Source organism: Coregonus lavaretus (genome assembly GCF_964263955.1).
Source record: "Coregonus lavaretus genome assembly, chromosome: 3".
Taxonomy (NCBI): Eukaryota; Metazoa; Chordata; class Actinopteri; order Salmoniformes; family Salmonidae; genus Coregonus; species Coregonus lavaretus.
Genome location: NC_139990.1, coordinates 61207677 through 61219880, shown reverse-complemented (window position 1 = coordinate 61219880; position 12204 = coordinate 61207677). Strand labels below are relative to the sequence as shown.

The window sequence follows — 12204 nt, the reverse complement described above, 5'->3', positions numbered from 1 at the left end:
AGCACAGTGGCGGCTGTGTATTTTGGGTGAATACCCCAAGCACCCTTCAGGGTTGTTAAGTTCGCCTACTAGGACACATAGGAACCACATTATTACGGCTTTAGTAAATCTAGATTGGATTACCTAACTCCTCTGTGTCGCTGTCTCTCCTTTAGGAGATTAAGCTGGCACAGAAGCGGGCACAGATATACTCGGCAGTGCCCGACATGTGGTCCAAATGCCTGCTGGGCCACTGCTATGGGCTGTGGTTCATCTACCTGCCCACCTTTGTGCGGGCGGAGAGTGCCAAGGTGCGTGCCTTGCAAACGGCCTACGAGGTGCTCAAGCACATGGAGACCAGGAAGGTGGTACTACCGGATGAGGTGTGTTACAGGATCCTGATGCAGCTGTGTGGGCAGTACGGGCAGCCTGTGCTCGCTGTTAGGGTACTTCTGGAGATGAAGAAAGCTGGGATCACACCCAACACCATCACCTATGCATACTACAACAAGGTGAGCCATTATTTACATGAATTAAAAAATGAGTTGAACCACGTCTGTGATCCCATCTGTAGTGTTGTATTTTTTCTTTCAATATTGTCTCACCTCTGGCTCTGCCGTCTCTCCTCAGGCAGTGCTGGAGAGCAAGTGGCCCTCTACCAATCAGGGTGGCCGTCTGCGCTGGGCCAAGTTGCGTAACGTTCTGATGGCCGTGGCGCAGTTCAGACAGCCAATCAGACAACGGCAGAAGAGTGGTTCAGTAGGCTCGCGGACAGGTCAGGACAGGACATATTTACATGTTGTTGTTTTTTACTATTGTTTGTAACAATAAATGGTAATTGAGCCTAATATGCATGGTTTTAAACAAAATCATTATATATGTAAAAACATAGAGGTGAAACATGTTTTGTCTTTTTAAAAAGATGTTACAATGGACAGTAACCAACGGTCCCGCCCACAATATAACTTGATTCGTCAATCCAGCTGGAGTGGCCTGAGTGAAAGCTCCAGCCACGAATCGCTGACGGGGTCTATGGTGAAGAGCAACAGCCTAAACAGCATGAGAGGCTCAAAAGACAGTGAGTGACATATATCTATTATATGGTAATAGCACTGTAATTGGAATGTTATATAATGTTTAATATAACATAACACTCTCATCAAACAACTGTGTCTAATGTTTGGGAACCACCCTCCTAACAATTTCCACCCCACAGAGTCTAAGCTCTCAAGGAAGGCGGTGCTCCGGAACGCAGGTGCCAATGGCTGCAGCGACCCTGCCTCCCGTAAGCCCCCCGTGGGGACACGAGACACCTCCACCCCTTCTCCCTTTCCCCCTGGTGGTGTCCTGGTGCGCCGCGACCAGGTGTGCCTTTCCACCTTTTACAAAGACTGTGCTGAGGCGGCCGACTCTGAGCCCGACTTCAGCTGCCAGCCTGGGGAGAGAGACGGCAGGTGAGGGGGTGGAGAAGCTTGGGCTGATATGTTCTGGTATGTGTTGGGATTACAGTTGAAATATCACTCTGATATACTATAAGAGTATGTCTCCCATTCCTCTGTTCTCAATGTAGGCCACCTGGGCCTAGAGACACTGTGAACCGCAAGGCCGTGGATGAGAACTACAACAATGTGTCACCGCCGAGTCAAGGCAGCCTGGCGGGGAAACTACAGCAGCTGCTCACGCCTACTCGCCATAGAGTCTCGGGGCGGCGGGCCGCCAGTGTAGACGCCCGGCGCACGGGGGGAGAAAATGGGACGGTGCGCAGGGTGTCGGAACAGAGACAATCCCGAAAAGCTCCGGTGGCTGAGAGCCTCCTGAAGGCTAAGGAGAGGCTCTACAATGCTACCTCTGAGGTGAGGGAACAACGTGGGTTGTTGTAGCTTATAGTCTAACTATACTGTATTGGCCAACTGATTTAGTTTACTGGGGTGAATGTATTTGCAGATGTAGGGAGAAATATTAAACCTGTCAAAACATGCTTAATGTTCCCACATCGTTTCCCTCTGTAGAGTTCTCTGTCGGTGGGGAGTGACATTGACCTGCCTGACACCACCAATTTGGCCTTTCCTCTCCGCAAGTCCTGGGACACCAACCAAGGGGGAGCGGGACTAGAGGTGTTGATGTCGAGCTGCTCCCTGTGTCGGAGCTGTAACTCCCTGGTCTATGACGAGGAGATTATGGCCGGGTGGACGTCTGACGACTCCAACCTCAACTCCAGCTGTCCCTTCTGCTCGACCACCTTTGTCCCCCTTCTCAACGCTGAGATCTGTGACCTAGGACCCGTCAGCAGGTAGGACTACTCCTCTCATCATAACATCACCCTCAAATTGAAGTGCGTCCCAAATGGCACCCTATTCCCTATATAGTGCACTACTTTTGACCAGGGCCCATAGAAGTCAAAACAATCCCTTCATTTTGACTCCTATTTATATTCAATCTGTCTATTCAGGGCCATATACAGTCCTTACCATACAGTGGGGGAAAAAAGTATTTAGTCAGCCACCAATTGTGCAAGTTCTCCCACTTAAAAAGATGAGAGAGGCCTGTAATTTTCATCATAGGTACACGTCAACTATGACAGACAAATTGAGAAAGAAAATCCAGAAAATCACATTGTAGGATTTTTTATGAATTTATTTGCAAATTATGGTGGAAAATAAGTATTTGGTCAATAACAAAAGTTTCTCAATACTTTGTTATATACCCTTTGTTGGCAATGACACAGGTCAAACGTTTTCTGTAAGTCTTCACAAGGTTTTCACACACTGTTGCTGGTATTTTGGCCCAATCCTCCATGCAGATCTCCTCTAGAGCAGTGATGTTTTGGGGCTGTCGCTGGGCAACACAGACTTTCAACTCCCTCCAAAGATTTTCTATGGGGTTGAGATCTGGAGACTGGCTAGGCCACTCCAGGAACTTGAAATGCTTCTTACGAAGCCACTCCTTCGTTGCCCGGGCGGTGTGTTTGGGATCATTGTCATGCTGAAAGACCCAGCCACGTTTCATCTTCAATGCCCTTGCTGATGGAAGGAGGTTTTCACTCAAAATCTCACGATACATGGCCCCATTCATTCTTTCCTTTACACGGATCAGTCGTCCTGGTCCCTTTGCAGAAAAACAGCCCCAAAGCATGATGTTTCCACCCCAGGCTTCACAGTAGGTATGGTGTTCTTTGGATGCAACTCAGCATTCTTTGTCCTCCAAACACGACGAGTTGAGTTTTTACCAAAAAGTTATATTTTGGTTTCATCTGACCATATGACATTCTCCCAATCCTCTTCTGGATCATCCAAATGCACTCTAGCAAACAACAGACGGGCCTGGACATGTACTGGCTTAAGCAGGGGGACACGTCTGGCACTGCAGGATTTGAGTCCCTGGCGGCGTAGTGTGTTACTGATGGTAGGCTTTGTTACTTTGGTCCCAGCTCTCTGCAGGTCATTCACTAGGTCCCCCCGTGTGGTTCTGGGATTTTTGCTCACCGTTCTTGTGATCATTTTGACCCCACGGGGTGAGATCTTGCGTGGAGCCCCAGATTGAGGGAGATTATCAGTGGTCTTGTATGTCTTCCATTTCCTAATAATTGCTCCCACAGTTGATTCCTTCAAACCAAGCTGCTTACCTATTGCAGATTCAGTCTTCCCAGCCTGGTGCAGGTCTACAATTTTTTTTCTGGTGTCCTTTGACAGCTCTTTGGTCTTGGCCATAGTGGAGTTTGGAGTGTGACTGTTTGAGGTTGTGGACAGGTGTCTTTTATACTGATAACAAGTTCAAACAGGTGCCATTAATACAGGTAACGAGTGGAGGACAGAGGAGCCTCTTAAAGAAGAAGTTCTTTAAGGTCTGTGAGAGCCAGAAATCTTGCTTGTTTGTAGGTGACCAAATACTTATTTTCCACCATAATTTGCAAATAAATTCATAAAAAATCCTACAATGTGATTTTCTGGAGAGAAAAAAATCTCAATTTGTCTGTCATAGTTGACGTGTACCTATGATGAAAATTACAGGCCTCTCTCATCTTTTTAAGTGGGAGAACTTGCACAATTGGTGGCTGACTAAATACTTTTTTCCCCCACTGTATGTATTTGGAAAGTGAAGCTACGGTTTTACTGTCTAAATACATATGCTGAAGACTGTATGATGTATGGTGAGGACTGTATGATGTATGGTGAGGACTGTATGATGTATGGTGAGGACTGTATGATTCTTAAACTGAATGAACGTTAGACATTTTTGTCACCCAATCCCTTCATTTTGACTAACATCAAAAAGCGCTCACCACAGCCTGGAGCGTACCAACTGGAACACGGAGGAGGAGGTGGAGAGTGCCGCCAAGCCCCCTGGTGGCCAGGAGGCCATCCTGGGTCACAACGGTGTGAGTGAGGACTCCAGCTCTGAGACCAGCAGCTATTCTGAGAGCAGCAGCGCTACCACGGTACTCTACCAACACTAGTTTATTTTTCATCTTTATCTGTCGGCTTCTGGGAAATATTCAGTCTATAACCACAGTTAACGTGTTATTGACTCCAGGGTTTGTCGGTGGGCGGGTCACCCCAGGTGACGGTAGCCTACCTGAGCCCGTTGGTGCTTCGCAAGGAGCTGGAGAGCCTGTTAGAGAACGAGGGCGAGGCGGTGCTGGCACAGGGCCAGCTCCTGGACAGCCACTCCATCATCTTCTGGAACCTGGTCTGGTACTTCCATCGCCTGGGCCTGCCCAGCAATCTGCTGCAGCTGGTCAGCTCCTCACCGCTGGCCAACCAACTAGCACAGGTAACTTCGCTCCCAGGCTTATCTTGGGGCCTAGTGATTAATTATTAGCTTTAGTATATTACAATACATAATGTCCTCATACTAATGTTGAGCTCCTGTCTGTGTGTATGTCAGACTTCAGAGAACTCAGCAGTGAGGGTGAGGCTGCTGTGGGACACACTGACCCCTGACACAGACCACTGGCCCCCCCTCTACATCCTATGGAGGATACACAGTAAGATACACACATTATTCACATGGAAATGGTCAGATGATACAGGTTCAGATCCTTTCATGAATTACATATCTCTCTCTCTCGCTCGCTCTCTCTCAGGTGGCGTACCCATGCGGAACCACAGCTGGCGGAGGCACAACCACCCCTTCACCCTTGTCTTCCTGGAGGAAGTGCTGCGCTGGGTCGGCATGAACGAGGTACACAAGGGAATCACCCTCTTCCTGGAAACCATCGCCAAGCAACCAGGCACGCCCAAGATACAAAGGTGAGTGCAGGAAATGGCCTCTGAATCATCAATTGTTGATTACATTTTTTGTTTGTGTGAGTAATACAGTGCCTTCAGAAAGTATTCACACCCCTTGACTTTTTCCACATTTTGTTGTTAAAATTGATTACATTTAAAAAAAAATGTCACTGGCCTACACACAATACCCCATAATGTCAAAGTTAAATTATGTTTTTGAAAATTCTAGAAATTAATTAAAATTGAAAAGCTGAAACATCTTCAGTCAATAAGTATTCAACCCCTTTGTTATGGCAAACCTAAATATACTGAACAAAAATATAACCTCAACATGTAAAGTGTTAGTTCCATGTTTCATGAGCTGAAATAAAACATCCCAGAAATGTTCCATACGCACAAAAAGCTTATTTCTCTCAAATTTTGGGCACAAATTTGTTTACCTCCCTGTTAGTGAGCATTTCTCCTTTGACAAGATAATATATCCACCTGACAGGTGTGGCATATCAATAAGCTGATTAAACAGCATAATCAACACACAGGTGCCACTTGTGCTGGGGACAATAAAAGGCCACTCTAAAATGTGCCGTTGTCACACAACACAATGCCACAGATGTCTCAAGGTTTGAGGGAGCGTGCAATTGGTACGCTGACTGCAGGAGTGTCCACTGTTGCCAGAGAATTGAATGTTCATTTCTCTACCATAAGCCGCCTCCAGCGTCGTTTTAGAGAATTTGGCAGTATGTCCAACTGGCCTCACAACCGCACACCACGTGTATCCACGCCTGCCCAGGAACTCCACATCTGACTTCTGATGAGTATTTCTGTCTGAAATAAAGCCCTTTTTGAGGGGAAAAACTCATTCTGATTGACTGGGCCTGGCTCCCATGTGGGTGGGCCTATGCCCTCCCGGGCCTATGCCCTCCCAGGCCCACCCATGGCTGCGCCCCTGCTAATTTATTTATTTCAATTGACTGGTTTCCTTATATGAACTGTAACTCCGTAAAATCATTCAAATTGTTGCATGTTGCGTTTATATTTTTTACAGTATATGTTCAGGAGTAAAAATCTGCTGAACAAGTCACATAATAAGTTGCATGAATAGTGTTTAACATGATTTTTAGTACCTCATCTCTGTACCCCACACATACAATTATCTGTAAGGTCCCTCAGTTGAGCAGTGAATTTCAAACACAGATTCAACCACAAAGACCAGGGAGGGTTTCCAATGCCCTGCAAAGAAGGGCACCTATTGGTAGAAAATAAATAAATATGACATTGAATATCCTTGAAGTTATTAATTACACTTTGGATGGTGTATCAATAAACCCAGTCACTACAAAGATACAGGTGTCCTTCCTAAGTTGTCGGAGAGAAAGAAAACAACAAGGCATTAAAGTAATACTGCAAAATATGATGTGGCAAAGCAATTAACTTTTTTTCCTGAATACAAAGTGTTATGTTTGGGGCAAATCCAATACGACACATTACTGAGTACCACTCTCCATATTTTCAAGCATAGTGGTGGCTGCATCATGTTATGGGAATGCTGGTAATCATTATGGACTGGGGAGTTTTAGTTTTTTTTAAAATAAACGGAATGGAGCTAAGCACAGGCAAAATCCTAGAGGAAAACCTGGTTGTCTGCTTTTCACCAGACACTGGGAGAGGAATTCACCTTTCAGCAGGATAATAACCTAAAACAGAAGTCCAAATCTACACTGGAGTTGCTTACCAAGAAGACAGTGAATGTTCCTGAGTGGTCGAGTTACAATTTTGACTTAAATCTATTTGAAAATCTATGGCAAAACCTGAAAATGGTTGTCTAGCAATGATCAACAACCAACTTGACAGAGCTTGAAGAATTTTGAAAAGAATAATGGGCAAATGTTGCACAATCCCGGTGTGAAAAGCTCTTCGAGACTTACCCAGAAAGACTCACAGCTGTAATCGCTGCCAAAAGTGCTTCTACAAAGTATTGACTCAGGGGTGTGAATACTTATGTAAATTAGATATTTCTGATATTTCATTTTCAATAAATTGGCAAACATTTCTAAAAACATGTTTTCACTTTGTCATTATGGAGTATTGTGTGTTCAAGGTGTAACTCAACAAAATGTGGAATAAGTCAAGGGGTGTGAATACTGTACTTTCTGAAGGCACTGTATTGGTTATGTGATTGCACAATTGTGATCGACAGTACTTTGTGTTGTTTGTCCAGGAGTCTGTACAGAGAGATGCTCTTCCTCACGCTGGCTGCCATGGGTAGAGATCACGTTGGTAAGCAGCCTCTTTAAGACAGTTGGAATAATAGAATACTAGAACTTCACTATAGTTTCAGACCAACCAGGCTTATTGCTTACAGCACTTTCTCTGTCTTTTAGCTGCGTTTGATAAGAAATACAAGGCTGCGTACCAACGGCTGAGTGGCTCCTTGGGTCGCGAGGAACTCCGCAGGAAGCGAGCCCAGCCACCTAGCCCCAAGGCTGTGGACTGCAGACGGAGCTTCCTGCTGCCCCTCGAGTGCTGATACCAGCTCCAGCCTCCACCCACTCCAATTCTGGCCCCATTGCTGCTGCCTCCGCTCCCCGGAACACTGATACCAGGCTGCCAAGAAGAAGGGATGAGAAAAGCTAGACAGAAAACAACAGACAAAAAATTCTGCCTTCACATTTCACTTTGGACTTCTCCGCTGTGCTGCCCCCTAGCACAGCCTGGCCACACTATAAAAGCCCTCCTGACCGTGCAACTATACCTCACTATCCTTGTTTGTGTGAACCCGATATCTACATTTGACTTTCATTCACTTCCATTGTGCAACTGGCCTTTGGACAGCTTCCTCAACAACTAACCACAACCCTCTCGGCCTATAGTTTGGCTACAGGGATTATTGGACCTGGTACATACAACCCAGCCCCCTTGGACTTTGCTCATTGCTCGTATATACATGGCCTCTGCTTCACCAATATAACTCGTACTGGTTTGTAGGTCATAAACCATGCATTTCATACGTATGCAACATGTAAGGCATATTACCGACCTGCAATCTATGCATTCAATGTGAACATATTCTATAACTTGCATTGCTTTCAGACAGAAAATCTCATAAGAGTGGGAGATGTCTAGTGATCCGTGATGGGAAGAGTCAATATCGAAATTGAACACAAAGTACATTGGAAGGGTACATACCAATCACACACAGTTACAGTCAAAATCTTTAGATTAAATTGCACTTCATGCCTCTTTTGCTCTGTTTCACCCTCTGGAATGAATTCTGTCAACTGGACCTTGGTGGTAAAGTCTATCACTTTGGGATGAGACCGCTTCAGCAAGTCTCAGCCAATCCAAACGAGGATGTTTACTCTGGGAGAGGATTATGTTGATTATCGACTTCGGGAGAGGATGACTTCGGGAAGATTATGTCAACTCTGATGTCAAATCTGGTAACGGATGATGTCGACTGGGAAAGGATGATGTTTGCTATTGATTTTGGGAGAGGATGATGTTAACTATCGGTCTTGGGAGCAGATGGTGAGGCTTCAGAACACCTCTAACCTTGCACAGTCGGGATCAGCAATGTAATGGTTTGATCACTGTCACTATGGTTTCCTTAGTGTGTGTGTTTTCCAGCTCATGGTGTGGAATGGAGCTATGGTCAAACTTTGGCTAAGGCAGGAAATAGCCTATGCAGAGTCGCCAGAAAATGCTAACATCCGTTTTTCAGGGATACGGTATTTTCAACCTAACGTAAGTGGGAACTCTGCTCAGGCGTCTTTCTATGCCTGCTACATTAGGTTAGGCAGGAAATGGAGGGAGGGTGTGACTGGGAACAGACACTGACAGTCAAGGAGAATCCACGAGTCCTATAAAACCCCACTCCTGCACCCCTACATCACAACCAGGAAGGACTTTTCACACGGACACATATACATATTACATAGAGGATTTATGAGTTGTATTGCGTTTTTAATTTCCTGTACTGTTCTTGTGAATTGGAAGTATGATTGGGGGTTCTCAGTTTAAGAACTGATTCTCAGTGATTGAGGCATTTGTAGCAGAAAAGTGGCTGACAGAAGAAAAAAAGAAAAACGTGTGGAAGGGGGGGGGGGGGGGTTGATTATGGTATGTATGATGTCATGTGTTTTCTCTGATTTTATGCATATTTACCTCATCTCACACCTCTTTTCCCAAGTTAAATGGGAGTGATTTGTTTGGGTGGATGGTCCACAAGGGAATGACTGTGATGGAACTTTAGTAGTTGGGATCTGTTGTCAACACAATGCATATTAGTCACACATCACCAGTATTTCATTCACCACACATTTAGGCCAGTAGCGGGTTAAGAATTGTTGGCAGAGATTTAAAAACTTCAGAAGATTCACTTGATTGGAAGGGTTAATAGAGAGGAAGGTACTTCACTGTGGAGCCCGTACTTACCTACTAGGTTCTTGTTTTCATGTACAGTACCTGTGAGGCCTTTTCCCCTCATATTTTAACCCTTTATTTGTTGTTCAGCTTTGTACATGAAAACATATCAATTGCACAATGGATTTTTCATTTTCTTTCAATTTCATATAATGTTGTCACATGTCTCTATTACCTTCATACAGTTTTTTTTGTTGCAGTGTTATATAGCAGAGTCACGAGAGAATACCTTGTGTTCTGCCTTTGAAGATTGTGTGAGTGACAGAAATTATTGTCCTTCCTGCGGAGTAAAGCTGTAATTACAACTAGGGATGTGAAGTTGTAGGGAGAACAATTTTCATATCTCATATTTTAGCCTTAACCTGAGGGTGAGGTATTTTAAAATGGCACTGATATCATTGTGTGTCTCCCCATATATCATTCAAGTACAATGGAGACATTGTTTGCATAAAGCCATCCAATCAACAGGGATATACAGACTGTAGCAAAGCATTGAGCATTCTCAACCAGTAGAGGGCAGTAAGACATAGAGACCAGTTCTATCCATTGGTAGGGGAATTAGGCTTGACCCTGGTCTGGAGTTGACATGTCTTTAGTAATAACATGGTGGGAACTTGCTTATTCAAATTACCTATCAGTGGTCATGACGTAAAGGAGACCCAAGCTGGAATGCTGTTTAAAAGTTAAGACTGAGTTATCGTCAGCGTCTCAAATTGTTCCCTATTTGGCTCTGCTTTAAAGTAGTGAACTGTATGGATAATACGTTGATAAAATAACATGCAATTTGATATTTCCCAGTCCGGAGTTAGATGATAAAAATAATGCAGGTAGTTTTGTTCCCCAACGTAGGCAATATTGCATTTATGGCCACTATTTCAATGCACCGGACTGCAAGTGAATATAAGGGACATTTATATTGTCTGTTCTTTTATTGGTCAAGTGAGCAAAGAAATGAAGAGAGGAGATCTGTATTTAAAATATATTGTGTTTGCTGTTGTAATTTATATGGATGTGACTTCAGTTGTAAATGTCTTGTTTTATAGAAGAAAATACACAGATTCCCCAAAGTTCCGTTTTTTGTGTGATTTAATGTATGATTTTCTCTATGCCTAACAAAAGTATTAGAGCGGCTCTAAATTACTTCCTCAAATAGTATTAGTAGTATATAGTATAGTATAATAGTATTATCTGACCCATCTTTGTTCTTAAGTATTGAAAAGCTTTCAGGCTAGATAGAGCAGCAAATATTGTTCAATTGTGTACATTACAAAAATGTAAGTATATATACTAGCAGTCAAAAGTTTGGACACACCTACTCATTCAAGGGTTTTTCTTTATATGTACAATTTTTTTTTTACATTGTAGAATAATAGTGAAGACATCGAAACTAATGAAGTAACACACGGAATCATGTATTAACCAAAAAAGTGTTAAACAAATCAAAATATATTTTATATTTGAGATTCTTCAAATAGACACCCTTTGCCTTGATGACATTTTTGCACACTCTTGGCATTCTCTCAACCAGCTTCATGAGATAGTCACTTGGAATGCATTTCAATTGACAGGTGTGCCTTCTTAAAAGTTAATTTGTGGAATTTATTTCTTCTTAATGCGTTTGAGCCAATCAGTTGTAAGCAAAGAGAAACGACAGTCCATCATTACTTTAAGACATGAAGGTCAGTCAATACGGAACATTTCAATTACTTTGAAAGTTTCATCATGTGCAGTCGCAAAAATCATCAAGCGCTATGATGAAACTGGCTCTAATGAGGACCGCCACAGGAATGGAAGACCCAGAGTTACCGCTGCTGCAGAGGATAAGTTCTATAGAGTTACCAGCCTCAGAAATTAAATAAATGCTTCACAGAGTCAAATAACAGACGCATCTCAACATCAACTGTTCAGAGGGGACTGTGTGAATCAGGCCTTCATGGTCGAATTGCTGCAAAGAAACCACTACTAAAGGACACCAATAAGGAGAAGAGATTTGCTTGGCCAAGAAACATGAGGAATGGACATTAGACCGGTGGAAATTTGTCCTTTGGTCTGGAGTCCAAATTTGAGATTTTTGGTTCAAACCGCCGTGTCTTTGTGAGACGCGGTGTGGGTGAACGTATGATCTCCGCATGTATAGTTCCCACCGTAAAGCATAGAGGAGGATATTTTATGGTGTGGGGGTGCTTTGCTGGTGACACTGTCTGTGATTTATTTAGAATTCAAGGCACACTTAACCAGCATTCTGCAGCGATACGCCATCTGGTTTGGGCTTAGTGGGACTATCATTTGTTTTTCAACAGGACAATGACCCAACACACCTCCAGGCTGTGTAAGGGCTATTTTACCAAGAAGGAGAGTGATGGAGTGCTGCATCAGATGACCTGGCCTCCACAATCCCCCAACCTCAACCCAATTGAGATGGTTTGGGATGAGTCGGACCGCAGAGTGAAGGAAAAGCAGCCAATAAGTGCTCAGCATATGTGGGAACTCCTTCAAGACTGTTGGAAAAGCATTCCAGGTGAAGCTGGTTGAGAGAATGCCAAGAGTGTGCAAAGCTGTCATGAAGGGAAAGAGT

At 43.9% G+C, this 12204-nt stretch overlaps 1 protein-coding gene across 1 annotated transcript in view; it reads left to right on the top strand.

Annotated features, from left to right (window-relative positions):
• Window positions 1–10693, top strand: part of LOC311126933 (DENN domain-containing protein 4B-like) — a 38493-nt gene extending 27800 nt beyond the window's left edge. The window contains exons 16-27 of the mRNA XM_084158649.1: window positions 156–491; window positions 610–754; window positions 902–1057; window positions 1196–1433; window positions 1550–1832; window positions 1989–2269; window positions 4264–4414; window positions 4510–4749; window positions 4864–4963; window positions 5063–5228; window positions 7426–7484; window positions 7589–10693. Of these exons, the coding sequence (XP_084014775.1) occupies window positions 156–491; window positions 610–754; window positions 902–1057; window positions 1196–1433; window positions 1550–1832; window positions 1989–2269; window positions 4264–4414; window positions 4510–4749; window positions 4864–4963; window positions 5063–5228; window positions 7426–7484; window positions 7589–7734 (2301 nt within the window). The 3' untranslated portion in view covers window positions 7735–10693. The remainder of the gene's footprint in view (window positions 1–155; window positions 492–609; window positions 755–901; window positions 1058–1195; window positions 1434–1549; window positions 1833–1988; window positions 2270–4263; window positions 4415–4509; window positions 4750–4863; window positions 4964–5062; window positions 5229–7425; window positions 7485–7588) is intronic.
• Window positions 10694–12204: the final 1511 nt, after the last annotated feature.